This window comes from Telopea speciosissima, chromosome 1 (assembly GCF_018873765.1).
Source record: "Telopea speciosissima isolate NSW1024214 ecotype Mountain lineage chromosome 1, Tspe_v1, whole genome shotgun sequence".
NCBI lineage: Eukaryota > Viridiplantae > Streptophyta > Magnoliopsida > Proteales > Proteaceae > Telopea > Telopea speciosissima.
The window spans coordinates 29,155,243-29,169,637 of record NC_057916.1 but is presented as its reverse complement, the minus strand read 5'-3'; the positions used below and the strand labels follow the sequence as shown (position 1 = coordinate 29,169,637).

Sequence of the window (14,395 nt, the reverse complement as noted above, 5' to 3'; positions counted from 1 at the left end):
TCGTTTGGTGTTACGAGAATTAGGGTTTCGATCGGCGGTGGCTGTTAAGTGGAGATTTTAGGGTTTCTTCTTTCCTCCGATGAATGTATATTGTTGGTGTTAAATACTTAGATCAGGGTTTGCTTGTTCGAGGAAGAGATTTTTTTTGGGGGTTATGTTTTGGTTGTAGATGAAGATAGATAGGGAGGTTTGATTGATTGATTGATTGGTTGAGAAGTTGCTATTTTACGAAATTCTGTTACCATCAGTTTGTTGGATTTTAATTGTTGCTAGGAAATTTGCGGTCGGTCATTGACAAAAAGAAGGCTCTTCTATCGTGTATCTTGGTTTTCTCACTGCTTTTTCCCCGATTTATGGCGTTGTGCTGTTGATGAATCTGAGAGATTATATTGCGATTTAAAGGATATGGTGGATTTGGTGAAGGGAGGAAGTAAATAGCTGACGATTTATTGGCTATACATCTTTTTGAATGGTGAATTTGGTTGGAATCGAAGCTGCAGCCTAAGCTAAGTTATTGTTATCCTTTAGAGATTAGGGGTGAGGTCTGTAAAGCTGAATTTGATCATGGATCATGTCATTGGTGGGAAGTTTAAGCTCGGGCGTAAGATCGGGAGTGGATCTTTTGGCGAGCTTTACCTAGGTAAGGATGCATAGTTTCTCAGTCGCGTTCTTGTATTCCTTTCATTGATCATTTTTTCTGCATTGTGTGTATTCCAAAGTAATTCTATTCTTTTTTAAATTTTCCTCTCTTCTTCTTCTTCTTCTTCTTCTTTTTTTTTTTTTGTGGTTTAATTTGATATAGGGGTTAACATACAAAGTGGAGAGGAAGTGGCCATCAAGCTGGTGAGTCAGTATTCTTATTTTCTGCTGAAAATTTCTTAATCGCTGGGTTTCAGTGATTATTTTTTAGATAATTTTGGATATTAAATTTCTTAGTGTGCTATTATTATTCTTGATTACACAGATTGAACTTATTCCTTGGCTTCGATCTTGAGTCATTAATTATTTAAATCGAAAACTGAAGGGAGCCTGGAAATTGCCTTCCTGATCTGTTCCTCTAGTTCTAAAAAAAGTGTGTGTGTTGCTGTTGTTTAATTTTACAGTGAACGTAGTCTTATTATATTGCATATACTTTGGCTTCAATATCCATTTGATGGTACTTGCATTCTTGGTACCCCAAGTAAGTCGAGTACTAATATTTCCATGTTTGTTTTCGTTGGTTCCTTGTTTTCCTTTGCCTTTTCTTTTCTTTCCTCCTTTGTTGGTTTTTCTGCATTTGATATGCCCAGAAATATATTTAGCTCTTCTCCTGCATTATGACATTTGGGACAGAATTCTCCTCCAGCATGGTTTTGCTTTATTTGCAGTTTAGTTTCAGCATTAAAAGCTCTTGTAGTGTATGCTAATAAGAATTTGAGGGATGGAAACTTTGCTGTAAACAATTTGTATCTTTTATGTCACATCATTTTGAGGAGAGAATGATAACAGTGGTACCTTAAGCCTTGCATTCATTATCTTTTTATTTCCAAGATCTCTACCAAATCCTTTTCTTGCCATTGCAATTTCTCAGGAGTCTGTGAAGACCAAGCATCCTCAGCTTCACTATGAATCCAAATTGTATATGCTTCTACAAGGGGGAAGTAAGTTGCCTTTTTTCCTTTCCCCTGTTGAACTTCACTTTTCTTTTCCTTCAAGAATGACAAGTCTACTTATTCAACAATAAAGTAGGAAGTATGTTGAATTGTAACAACTAACAATGACTTATTCAATATGATAAACAGATAAAAGATCGTGATTTATTAATATTATGCATCATCATGTTTTTCCTCATATTTATTTATTTATTTTTGGGTTGAAGCTGGAATTCCCCACCTGAAGTGGTTTGGAGTTGAGGGCGAGTACAATGTCATGGTTATTGACCTTCTTGGGCCAAGCCTAGAAGACTTGTTCAACTATTGTAATCGGAAGTTTACATTGAAAACTGTGCTGATGCTTGCTGATCAATTAGTAAGTTTTCGTGATCTGGAGCTTGATTTGGAGAAAGTTGATACGTGCAAAAGCTATTGTCATGCCTTGATTTTTTTTAAAATAATTTGTCAGATATTGGAGCTGACATTGGTAATGTTTCCTCTCTCCATTTCTTTGTGCAGATTAATAGGGTTGAGTATATGCACTCAAGGGGTTTCCTTCACCGAGATATAAAGCCTGACAACTTTTTAATGGGTTTAGGGCGCAGAGCAAATCAGGTATTATTAATGGTTACTACTTTATGTAGTAAATCAAATATTGAGATCATTACCTGATTTCACATAGCAAATAAGATATGAATATAATTGTTGATATGTAATGGAATTTATATCCTTCCAGATTCATTGAGAGATAAAAAAATTGGCAGAGGTTCTTTGTTAGCATTAATACAATGGAAAACAAGAACTTGAACTTGTGAATTTGTGTTTGTGCATACACACAATGCTATAGCATGTTCGTGTATGTTACTATCTTCTTTGTCGGCTGTTCATGAATGGGAAAAGAGCTGTAATAACTAGTAAATAGAGTTCTCCTTTATGTTGTCTACTTTTAATGAGCTTCCTCTTTATTGTTTAGGGATTAATAATTGTTTTGCCGAGTCACTCCCCATGTTTATGGGAAGTCAAATATGCTGAAGCATGTTCAGGTAGTTGAGTATCCTAGTAGTAGGCCATCATGTTGCAAAGAGCTCAATTAACAGAGCAGAATTGTTCTTTTTATGTTTTCTTATTTTAATTAGTTAGGGGTTAAGAGTGTTTCCCAAGTTATTTCTCATATTTCTGGGAATTCTACTGCTTAATATTATGTGCAGTATACTCCACCCCAAAAAACTTGCTATTGCTATGGAGGAAATAGTTGTTTGGAATGCCACCTAGAACTATCTAGTGTCAATGCCAAGGTGAAGCTGCTACCATTGCTTTCTAAATTAAGCTCTGACCTCAAATAGGTTGTTTATTTTGCTCAGCTTATGGTGCAAACTTTAAATCTCTTGGCATGAATCGCTATAGATTAGGTGAGTCATGAACAGCATCAATATTGTCTGTAAGGGGTGTGGGAGCATGAACACGTACAGAATTGATGCCCAAGTTCGAGTAAATTGATTATTTATCCATATTTCGGTCAAGGATAACATTGGTGATAACTATTTTGGATATAACTGAAATGAGGATGTTGCGAGAAAGTCGTTTAAGATGGCATGGACATGTGTAACTGAGGCCTTTGAATGATCCTGTACGGAGGGGTGATTTGATTCAGATTGAAGGAGCTAAAAGAGCCAGGTCTAGGCCTAAAATGACTCTTAAGAGAAGTGGTGAGGAAAGACATGCATACATAGTTTAGGACTAATAACCAGTATGGCTTTGAATAAAGCTGATTGGAGAAGAAGGATCCTTGTAGCCAACCCCATTTAATTGGGAGAAGGATGAGTTGAGTTGAGTTTAACAGTCCTTTAGGGTACCAAATTGGTGCTTGTTAGGAACAGCACATTATGACATAGTTTTTTGGATTGACGGTCATAGATTTGAACGACTGATTTTCCTGGGGAGTAATTAATGTAGATAATACTTCGTTAGTTTTTAAATTGAACACTGATGCAGTTGCACTAGCCTGGTTGGATCAATATGACCCAATTTGTAAACCCAGACCAAGGAGAACCATGCCTTAACGTGGCTTCAGTTCCATTAGGGCTATTTAGGTTATATCTTTTTCTTTGGGGTTAACTTTTTGTAATCTGAGATTCTTTTTATTGTTAGGGAGTTAGCTATCGATAGGAGAGCTTGGTCGAGTTTCAGAATCTGATTGGGAATCCTTTGTAGAGTCAAATTTTGTCTTTGAGGAGTTTACGTATATGTAACAACCTTCTCCATCGATCAGCTTTGGAACAGAAATACTTTTCTTCTTTTTGAGAGTGTGCTGCTGTGCATTCTGTGGCCTGTTTACCAGAGTTGGCTGAGTTCTTCTGGTTCTCCTTTGTCTTATCTGATCTCTTCTTACTTCAGGTAGGGCCTTTCCAATTCCTTCTTCTTCTTCCATTCTGCTGCTGTTCTCTCCTTCCCCTTGCTGTTGGTGGTACTGATGGGTTGAAAATAAATTTCTGGAACTTCATCAAGCCAACTCAGATCAACCTGAAATTTTGGGAAATAGTTCTCTCCTATTGGGTGACTCTGACTGCGCAGTTTGAGACTGAACAGAGTTGAGGTTTGGGAGATCTGAACTCGTCTTCTAAGGTGGTACTGTTAACTCCGCTTAGATCAGTTTGAGATTTATTACTATTTTATTTGTTGATGATATGATATGCTAATGTGCTATATTCAAGAGGTCTCTAGGGTAGGAATCTAACTGTTTTATTGTGGAGAAGAAGACAAGCTCTGAGATTTGCAAATGAGGACAGGACTTATATTAATTACATAAAAGCCCTTTTCTGAATTTGTTTCTATGCTACCCCCACTCTATTTTGAATTAGAGATTTTATCACATCAAGTGGGCCCATAACAACCTAATTAGGGTTTCGGAACGCTAGGTTGCACCAAACATAGTTTGAGATCTCGCCGAGTTTCTCGGTTTTTGGAAAAGCCGAGACGAGACTGTCTGCGAGTCTCAAAAGTACAATATCTCAGCGAGATCTCGAATCCCGGTTTGGATCTCGGTTTCGACCCATTATTTTAACCCAACTACCACTTAAATACCTTACCTAACTGGACAAAACTCGACATATCTCGGCGAGATCTCGGATCTCAGGTCCAAATCTCGGGTTGACCCAAAGTTGAGGCTTCGAGTTGGAAAAAAAAAAAAATGCACCAACTCGGCAAGATCTCGACTCGTCTTGGTTTTTCCAAGAGCCGAGTTGGTACCGAGACCCGAGTTTTAGTACCTTGTCAGCAAACACATTTACCCCTCTTCCTCTGTAAACTCTAGACCATTTGTTTTTGTACTCTTTTTAGCACTCCTAGTAATATCTTCATGCTGATTAATAAAAAATGAGAGAATGGAGGGATTGTGGGGGCTTTGTTCTACACAATGTGTGCAATGTTCTCTATAATCTTTCACCTTTTTTATTGGATGAATTTGCTCAATAAATGTTTATATGCAATCTCTATCTTCCTGATCTGCTCTTCAACACAGGTATATATTATTGATTATGGCCTTGCCAAAAAGTATAGGGATCTTCAAACTCACAAGCACATACCGTACAGGTATATTTTAGCTGTATTCAGAATCTAAGATCACTGGTTTATGCTTTTCCTATTGTTTTGCTTTTGTGCTCCAGTTGTTTGCAGATTCTATTTTATCTGCAGAACTGAATGTAACTGTTTCATGCCTCTTCCTACTGCCGGCCTTGTTTCTTTGCCTTTGACTCCAGTTCTGTGTAAAGTTAATGTTTTCTAAACTAGCCTTTCATCTGCATCTAATGTTAACATTTAGTCATGAGCCATAATAATTTTTGAGGTGCTGTACTCATTTATAGGCACAATTATACCTCCTTTGATGCTTTTCCCCTTAACAGCTAGTATTCTTAATGAAGAGAGCTTTCCAATGATGGATTTTGGAGGTTGTCGGCTTTTAAAAACTTTAAGACGGAAGAAGCAAGTATGCTATTAGGAGAGAAAATATAGTCAGCAAATGGTACTGGCACTCATTCTTCTTCTAATACATGGAATTAAAAAGTAGAAAGTAGAAACCTTCCAGCATCATCCAGTTTATCTAATCACCACTAATATTAAAACTGATTTCTACAATAAAATGAGAATAGGGCCATGAGTAAATCAGACTATGAGCGAAACTCAAATTACCAAGTTAAATGTATGCTCCAAAACGAGAAAATTTTGAAATATAACAGACTGCAATGATAAAATAAGATATAGGCCATAAGTAGACCAGACCATGAATGAACATGAAATTACCAAATTGTCTGTGATCCAAAAACAAGAAAAATCAAATAAGAACCAAACATGGAGTCACTTCAAAATCCAGCAGCCCCATATACAGTAGCATGCCCATTAACCTTAATCAGTTAATTTGACCCAGCGTTTGTCTCATATGACTTACCATAATTTGTTAGTGCTAGCTTGCTCATCATGCTCACCATAAAATGTTAGTGCTAGCTTGCTCATCATGCTTTGCATCAGTCGCCTAGTTAAAAAGATACATAACTAAAATCTTGAGCCTGTCGAGTTAAATATGGAGGGTGGAGGCATTGAGTTTGAGGCTGGACATGCTGTACTGGAGTTGGAAGGTCAAATCGGCATCCTGACTTTCAATGCAAGTTTTTAACGCTGTCTTGTATGATCTTCACTGGCCCTGCCTTGTGTCCTTACTCTTCAACCCTGAAGGCTTCAGCAACATTTTACTGGAAATTCGGAGGAAATAGCTTTTTAATAGCTCATTAAATGCCCTTGATCTTCTTGGGCATTAAGGTGACTATTAACTTTGTAGAAGAAGGTATGATTGTTCTTGAACCTGCGGTTCACCGTTCACCACCTCCTTATGGATATCCATGATCTGCTCAAACCTGTATCAGTAACTCTCCTTGGCATTACATGGCACCACAGACATTTCTCTGTTTCTTTACACATCAAACTCCTTGATCATTCATCTGGTACATTGGCATTTAGTAAAGCTTCATGAGCTTAGGACCGTACTTGTCAAGGCGGTGGAGGGGCCGAGGGGGTGCCTAGATGTCACCTTGGGCACCCAAGTGTTATTTCCCCATGCCCCTTTTTATCCCAAGATCCCATCAATTAGTATGCTATAACATATAACTTGTATAATATAAGTATGCTTGTATCTTACATCATAAATCAACATCAAGCCACATCAACTCATCAAGAATCACTAAGAAAATAATTTTAAGTGTATAACCACTAACCAGAACCCCAGATACAAAGATAGATATAGTCAATCTCAATCATAGTATCATACAACGGTGCAAACTGCAAATCATGATTATCAGAACTTGAAATCAAGTAATCACTAATCAACATTCAGGGAGGATGGTCGCATGCCAGAATGTCGCTGCCCATCTACCGTGGGAGGTTAGAGTTAGGGTTGCAGAGTGTGGTGAAGGGTGAACATAAAATTTGTGAACAACAAAACAGGGTATTTTGTACCCTTGGGTTTCATTTCATGCTTGATTCTTCTTTTTATTTTTTTAACTACATGATTATGTGCATCTCACCTTAAGTATACTACCTGCACACACAAAGGATATGATAAGACAAGGCATCTATCTATTTTTATTTATTTTTTTTAAAAAAACAACAACGCTAAGGCGGTTGCCTAGGCACCCAAGGCGACGCCGACCAGTGCTCGCCGTTCATAACTACAATAGGGCAACCAACCGCCCGGACTCCCAGGCACTGCCTAGGCAACGCCTTGACAACTATGCTTGGGACAGTAATTTTGGTTTCAAAATGGAGAATAATATTTAATGAATATCAATTTTTGGCGAGGGTGACGCCCAACTTAATGTTCAACTTAAAGATGGGAATGCATAAAGCATTAATATACCAGTTCTGAAGTTTCGGGGCTTTCATTTAGCATATCCAATACTGTGGCTCTGATGTGTCAGATTACGGGAGAACTTGATAATTAGCATACCGATGTCAATTTAGCTTGGTTGCCTTTTTTTCTGAATTTTATTTTTGGTTTTGTTCGCAAACTTCATCTTGTAAATTTATTATCTTTGAGACTCATCAAGTTCCCTTACAGGGAAAACAAGAATCTCACTGGAACTGCTCGCTACGCAAGTGTCAACACTCATCTTGGAGTTGGTGAGTAAAGTGCCATATCAGTTTTTCTGTAAAATTGCCACTGTTTGTATGTTAGATGTTTGAAATTAGGATATACATTATGAAAGAGAAAAATTGAACGCCCATCATACAACCATCTTATCGACCTTAATTAAAATTTCCCAGAAATTCCTTGTTGGTGTCTGCAAACTTGAACAAGTTGGAAATTAATAGCTCCTATATTTCTGTATATACATCCTGGAATTGGTTGGTCTGGGGCCTCAGTACTTCTGCTTTTTGGTTTTTAAATTTCATCCAGATCCCTAGTAGGCCTGTGGCAAACTTAATCTAAGAATCTTTCCTATCCCTAAAATGGGCTTATGGGTGGGTCGTCTTTTTCAGTTACGATAATGAATATAGATTTGCTCCGGATTATAATGAAGCTAATTAACTTGCAGAACAAAGCAGGAGAGATGATCTGGAGTCCCTTGGTTACGTGCTTATGTATTTCCTAAGGGGAAGGTTGAATATATATATATATCCCTACCACCCTTTTCCCCTTCTTTTCCTGCTTCATACTGGAATTTTCTGCCTGGGCCTCAATTTTTTTTCTTCCATTTCAGACATTCTTATTCTGTTTGTATGTTTGTTGTGCATCAGCCTTCCCTGGCAGGGGTTGAAAGCCGGGACTAAAAAGCAGAAGTACGATAAGATCAGTGAGAAGAAGATGCTAACGCCAATGGAGGTATTCTCCCTTTCCACTGCCACTAGCTTATGATAAAGTGCACTTTGCTGATGCCCTGACTGCCAGGCTCATCCTGCATTATCTAGTAAGTTCTCTTAGAAAAATCAAAATTGCAGGCTAATTGAATTTGTTTGAAATGCTGATATTATGCAACAGGTGCTTTGTAAATCATATCCTTCAGAGTTTATATCATATTTCCACTATTGCCGATCCTTGCGATTTGATGATAAACCAGATTATTCATATCTGAAGAGACTTTTCCGTGACCTGTTTATCCGAGAAGGTAGAACCCAAAGTTATCTTGTTGAGCGAAAAATGATTGCAAGCAGAGCAGCCCTTTAAAAAAATTCATTTCTTGCTGTTAGTACTTTGTATTGTTAAATCCATGACACATTAGGGGGTGTTTTTGTTTCATAATTTAGTTTGACCGACAGTTTTTGACAATTTCATTGATGCAGGCTATCAGTTTGATTATGTGTTTGACTGGACTATACTGAAGTATCCTCAGATTGGTGCCAATACTAGATTACGGGTGGGTGTTTTTAGAACTTTTATGTGTCTATCTTTTTCCTTAATTTAATGTCTCTAAATATACTTCTTCTGTGTGCTTTCAGCAGCCCAGTGGGAAAACAGGCCCTATTGCTGGATCATCTGCAGAAAGACCAGAGAGGGCTTCAGGTTTGTTATCTTTCTACCCTTTCGAGGTTAGGTTTTGAGTACTAGTTCTCGGAACACATTTGAATTCTTTTAAAAGTTAGGTTTCTTGCAATCTAACGTTAACCTACTAAATTGAGTTCTCCATGTTATGAATTTGTACCTGCTATAGCCTTTTATTTGTTTGTTTATACCATCATTATGTTGTGTTTCTTTGTTTAACATAGTTACAATTCAGCATACTGCGAAAATTTAATACCGGAATGTTTCAGTTTTAACTTAGTTTTTGTTTTGGGAATTTGGGTTAGAACTTGTTTTTGACAATCCAAAGTCGGTACATATTTTGTCTGAATATAATAGTAATGATGTAAATAATTATATTGTTATAGTTATTATTTTGTAGTTATATTTACCATCAAAAGGCACTTGTAGTAGCGCTTGTGTATGTGTGGAAAATAAAATAATTTACTTCAACATCCTACACCCCCCCCCCCCCAAAAAAAAAAGAAGGAATTTCACCTCAGAGTGATTACCTTGTGAGATAATTGACTTTTGCATGGTGAGGTACCTTTTGATTTTTTCTTCTTTTTGGGGTTTTGGGGGGGGGGGGTGAGAGAACATCTTTCTAACCGTCAAGGACTTCAAGTTTAAAAAAATATATATTTATATATGTGTTAGCAGTACAATTAGAATGTAATGCTTGATTGTTCTGAATAGATCAAACAAGCTCTCTATTTATAATGAAGGAAAAAATACTAAAGGACAGAATTGCCCCTACTCTAGCAGAGTCGGCAGTACATAATTAAATCATAATTAAAACACCCGAAGGACCAAAATACCTCCATGGTATTCTGGTGTACATATATATATATATATAATAAGGATGTGTTGAGATTGGTCTAATCTTTTACAGACTTCATGTATAACTGAAAAAAGGGCGTACCCAGTGCACGAGGCTTCCGCCATTGTGGGGTTTGGGAAGGGTCATAATGTAAGCCTTACCCCCGCTTCACGAAGAGGCTGTTTCCTGAGTCGAACTTGCGAGCACTAGGTCACAATAGGGCGACCTTACCGTTACACCGAGGTCCGCCTGTACAGACTTAATGTACAACTAAACTTATAAATTTAAATGAGTTAAATCGCAAGTGGCTACTTCAATTGATATATAGTAGACATTGTTATTACTAATATTATAAGGAGAGATTTTTTCCATAGATTTTCAAAACTATCTCCACAAATCAAGTTTTCTGTCATTTTTTCAAGCTTCATATTTCCACACAGGAAATAGGCTTGACCTGAATACCAGATGGTTATGTAGACAATACATCTCCCAAATTTGAGGTCCAATTCAAGCTGCCATGTTGGAGATGTCAAGGCTGTTGAGAAGAAGCATTTCTTTACTGCACTATGTAAAGAACATTACAATGTTGTCTTTATTGTTGACTGAAATGTGATACTTATTTTCGGGAACAGGGGAAGAGGCGATATAAAACTCCTTTTTGGCCATACTTCTCAATTATTGGCATTTTATAGATTCTCCATAAAATGCATGTATTCGCTTAGGCTCTTCAATGACTGATATGTTGTATATGTTTCATCTAGTGGGACACGACATTCGAGATAGATTCTCAGGCGCAGTTGAAGCATTTGCTAGAAGAAACAGTTCAGTTTCAGGTTTACATGGTGATCCCTCCAAGCACAAGAATTCTGAGGATATACCATCCTCCAAGGATGTTGTAAGTTTTCTCTGCCAATAATTTGTTGTTTATCTATATATCTAGTATTTAAATGAGTCAAATGGTCTTGCAATTGTGCTTTTCCTGGAAATTTGTTGAGACTTCTTTTGGACCCTAGGTCACAACTAGGCATTGCTACCGAATTTAACAGGGCGAGTCCGGGCGACTGATTATTAGATGGGCTGCACAGCCCAAGGATTAGCCATGTCAAATTTGGACCCATCTCAATCATATGACCCATTAAGTTTTGAGGTTTGACCCTTATATTTTTAATGACTGAAGTCGCTGAACTGAAACTGCCTAAGTTGAATTTTTCCAGGATCTTTATCTCCTCCAGTTCCCTGCCTGGCCCAGTTCCCCTAACGTGGGGGGCTGGAATGACCACCCTACCCCTGCCCAAACACTCTGCCCGGTTGGGGTCCACCACCCCCCTATTAGAGGAACTGGGGAAATGGGCTGGGCAGGGAACTGGAGGAGATAATTTTCCCAAATTTTCCATAGCTTAAAATTTTCACCTGGGAAAATGCGACTTCGGCCGAAACCTTCGAGATAGATGACCTTGTGGACATGCCCACAAAATTTAAGCATCAATTAAGCTATGCTTGGGCTGTCTAGGAAACCCTTCACCTATTTCTTATTATTTGTTGTGTTTAAGCATATTATATTCTAATCAGGAGTCTCCGCTTTTTTTCATGCAGTTGATTTTTAATGAAAATTATAATCTGAAAATGTTGGCAATTCAAATGATTTTGATTTTTGTTCCATTTTTATGTCCAATGCCATGCTTGTTTCCTACATCAATTAAAGATTCAACACTTGTGTTTTAGTGCAACTCGGGGTGTTAATATTGTTTGTTGTTGATTTTGTCAGCAACCTGATTCCGAAAGAGGCCGCACTTCCTCCTCTCGGAATGGGAGCACTTCAAAAAGGGCTGTTATCTCAGGCAGCCGACCGAACTCATCTGGTGAGCCCAGTGAGAATCGATCAAGCCGGCAGGTCTCAGGCAGTGGACGCCTTTCCACGACCCAAAGAATCCAACCAGGGTTCGAGTCCAAGTCGTCATCCCTTGCACGTGGTGCGGCTACAAGAGGTTCCCGTGACGACACTTTTCGAAGCTTTGAGCTGCTCTCAATTGGGACGGAGAAGAGGAAGTAAAGGAGATCCGAATGGTAAGAAGAGATTACTCACTGTCAAGGGGAAACTCCCTTGCTGATGTTTCTATTTGAGTGCAGAGCATTTTATTAACTTTCATTTGTATATGCAAAAGAAATTGGTTCTCGAGTTTTCTTCACAGCTGAAGCTCAATGAAGTTCCTTTTTAAGAACAATTTTCAGTTACCTGTGTTTCAGAGGCTCACGTCATAGTATTATGTTGTAGACTCATCCAAGAAAGAGAAAATTCTCAAAGTTCTTGCCTTAGGGAATTGTTAATATATGTGAGACTTGGGAGTTGTGATAAATACAATTGCCATTAAACATATCTCCAGTACATTATCTAGATTTTCCAATGTTTAATGATGATTTCTGATTAGTTTTTTTTGTGGGAGGTAAAAAATTGAAATTTGCTCTTTAAGCTAATTATGGAGCAACCAAAATTCTATCCTGTTCTGTGTCATAAACATTTGAGAAGTATTTTAGATTGATGATTCTTCATATCCCACAACAGAGTGAAGATTTCCGAAGGCCAATTCTCATTCTCCTCCTCTTAACCAATTAACTACGAATGGCTCTTGCTTCATACCCCTGTAAGCTTTGCCTGCAAAACCCAAAGTTAGAAATTGCACTATCCCAAAACATATTTTGGAGAAATATTTAGACGGATTCTTACTATCTCACAATAGAGTGAAGATGTTGAAATCTGTGGCTCTTAGCTACCTTGTTCTTTGCAATCCACTAAGAATGGCTCTTGCCTCTCGGACTCCTGTGTGCTCCCTGCAATATCCCAAAACAAACTTCTGAGATGTATTTAGATTGTTTCTTAATATTCTACAACAGAGTAAAGATTTCCTAAGGCTCTTTTCTATTCTCCAACCAAATTACCTTGACATTTGCAATCAATCCAGACATCGATACTTGTGGCTCCTAGCTCGCTTGCTCTTTGCAAGCCCCTGAGCATAGCTCTTGCCTCGGAATCCTGTCCGTTCCCTACAAAACCAACATCCATAATTGCAATATCAAAACAGCTTTCGTTATGTACAAATGGGATTCCCAACCAACTTCCTTAAAATCCTTTACAAAACTCCCATCACAAATAATCGTGTGAGCATTCGGATTAAAAAAAGGAAAGTAAATATCATCCCCCTCCCTTCTGAGTATCCATAATAGCAAATCCCTTCCCAAGTTTTAAATAATGATAATGTCTTCCCTTACTTTTGAAAGATTCTATCAACAATTAGAAAGAGACAATATAGCACAGAAACTGTGATTGTTTGTCGACGATGGCATAAAAATTAATGAACCACAGAACGGGGAGCTTCAGGGGAGGGGAAGGGGGAGGACAGAAAGTATTGGCGGTGACAGCCATGGTGAGAGCAGGGCGGAAGGGGTGTAGGCACAGATGGAGGTGGAGCAAGACAGAAAAGGGGCGGTGGAGCAGGGTAGAATGGGGGCGGCCACAGAGGGCGGTGAAACAGAGTGGAAGGCAAGGCGGTGATGATCGTCGTTGCTATCATCATCGTCGGTGGCGGCATCGTCTCTGGTAGTGGTTCCACAGGTCATGGTGGAAGAAGCGGAGGAGGGAATGGGAAGTAAGGATTACACGCTCTAACAACAGAGAAATCAAACACGCACAGCTGCGGAAAACTCTAAAGCACTAATGGAAAATCTCGATGAGCAGGCGATCTTCGATTGAAGGCTTGAGTAATCAAGGTTTTGTGACTTTTGTCTTCCATGGGACTTGGGAGAGAAGAGAAATAAGAAAGAAAACCGTCCAAAGGAAAGCTGGGATTTTGAAAGTGGAACCTGGCTAGAGCTTCTTTTCGAATGAAGGGAAAACCCTAACGTACACCATGGTTTCGGATTAAGAACATCTCCCAATCAGAGGCATAGTATTTGGAGACATTGAGAATCGCCTAGAACAAGCCCCTCCTTCTTGCCTTACCTCTTGTTCCTTTTCTATTTTTATGTTCAACCTAAACTCACTATTCACTTTTAGACCAATCAAAATCTCTAAAGAAATTCTTAAAGAAACCAAAGAAACTGTTGTCATGAATTCCGTATCCAAATGGCCTACGGTCCAAATTTGTTTATATTACCTTTTGTTGACAAACCCTCATGTAAGAGTTTCCATAAAAATAGACAAAACTTGGGATGAACTTTGGATTGTCATACAAGATTCCAAATACCATGCAAAATGAGATAATTGAGATAAGGTAGAGGAGGAGCATTGTCCTGCCAAAAGAAGGTATGATAGGACACCCACTGCCCGTAGGAAGAGTAGTCTTACTTCGAATGTGTTCAATAAAATGAGGTCTATTGATAAGTTTTGTGCTTGGAGGACGGAGCAGA

General features: G+C 38.4%; 1 protein-coding gene across 4 annotated transcripts; it reads left to right on the top strand.

The window, feature by feature from the left end:
• Positions 1-347: 347 nt before the first annotated feature.
• LOC122665836 (casein kinase 1-like protein 10) lies at positions 348-12,353 on the top strand. Of its 4 annotated transcripts, none has more exons than XR_006333492.1 (14): positions 348-640; positions 803-843; positions 1,571-1,640; positions 1,859-2,007; positions 2,151-2,246; positions 5,149-5,219; positions 7,735-7,796; positions 8,213-8,276; positions 8,415-8,499; positions 8,656-8,782; positions 8,958-9,031; positions 9,117-9,177; positions 10,433-10,562; positions 10,756-10,889. XR_006333492.1 is itself a non-coding variant. In XM_043861979.1 (14 exons), the coding sequence occupies exons 1-14, from the start codon at positions 565-567 to the stop codon at positions 12,042-12,044; spliced, it is 1,395 nt and encodes a 464-aa protein (XP_043717914.1). In that variant the 5' UTR covers positions 353-564; the 3' UTR covers positions 12,045-12,353. The 4 variants fall into 4 exon arrangements, 2 of the variants coding, with proteins under 2 accessions (XP_043717914.1, XP_043717907.1); XR_006333491.1 differs by having other exon boundaries at positions 349-640; positions 9,114-9,177; XM_043861979.1 differs by lacking the exon at positions 10,433-10,562 and adding an exon at positions 11,760-12,353 and having other exon boundaries at positions 353-640.
• Positions 12,354-14,395: the final 2,042 nt, after the last annotated feature.

Bases quoted from the DNA above. Each gene is read 5' to 3' on its own strand.
- LOC122665836 (XM_043861972.1), top strand. From the start codon at position 565: ATGGATCATGTCATTGGTGGGAAGTTTAAGCTCGGGCGTAAGATCGGG. The intron at 2,008-2,150 runs GTAAGTTTTCGT...TTCTTTGTGCAG, and splicing joins TGATGCTTGCTGATCAATTA to ATTAATAGGGTTGAGTATAT. The intron at 8,783-8,957 runs GTAGAACCCAAA...TCATTGATGCAG, and splicing joins TGACCTGTTTATCCGAGAAG to GCTATCAGTTTGATTATGTG.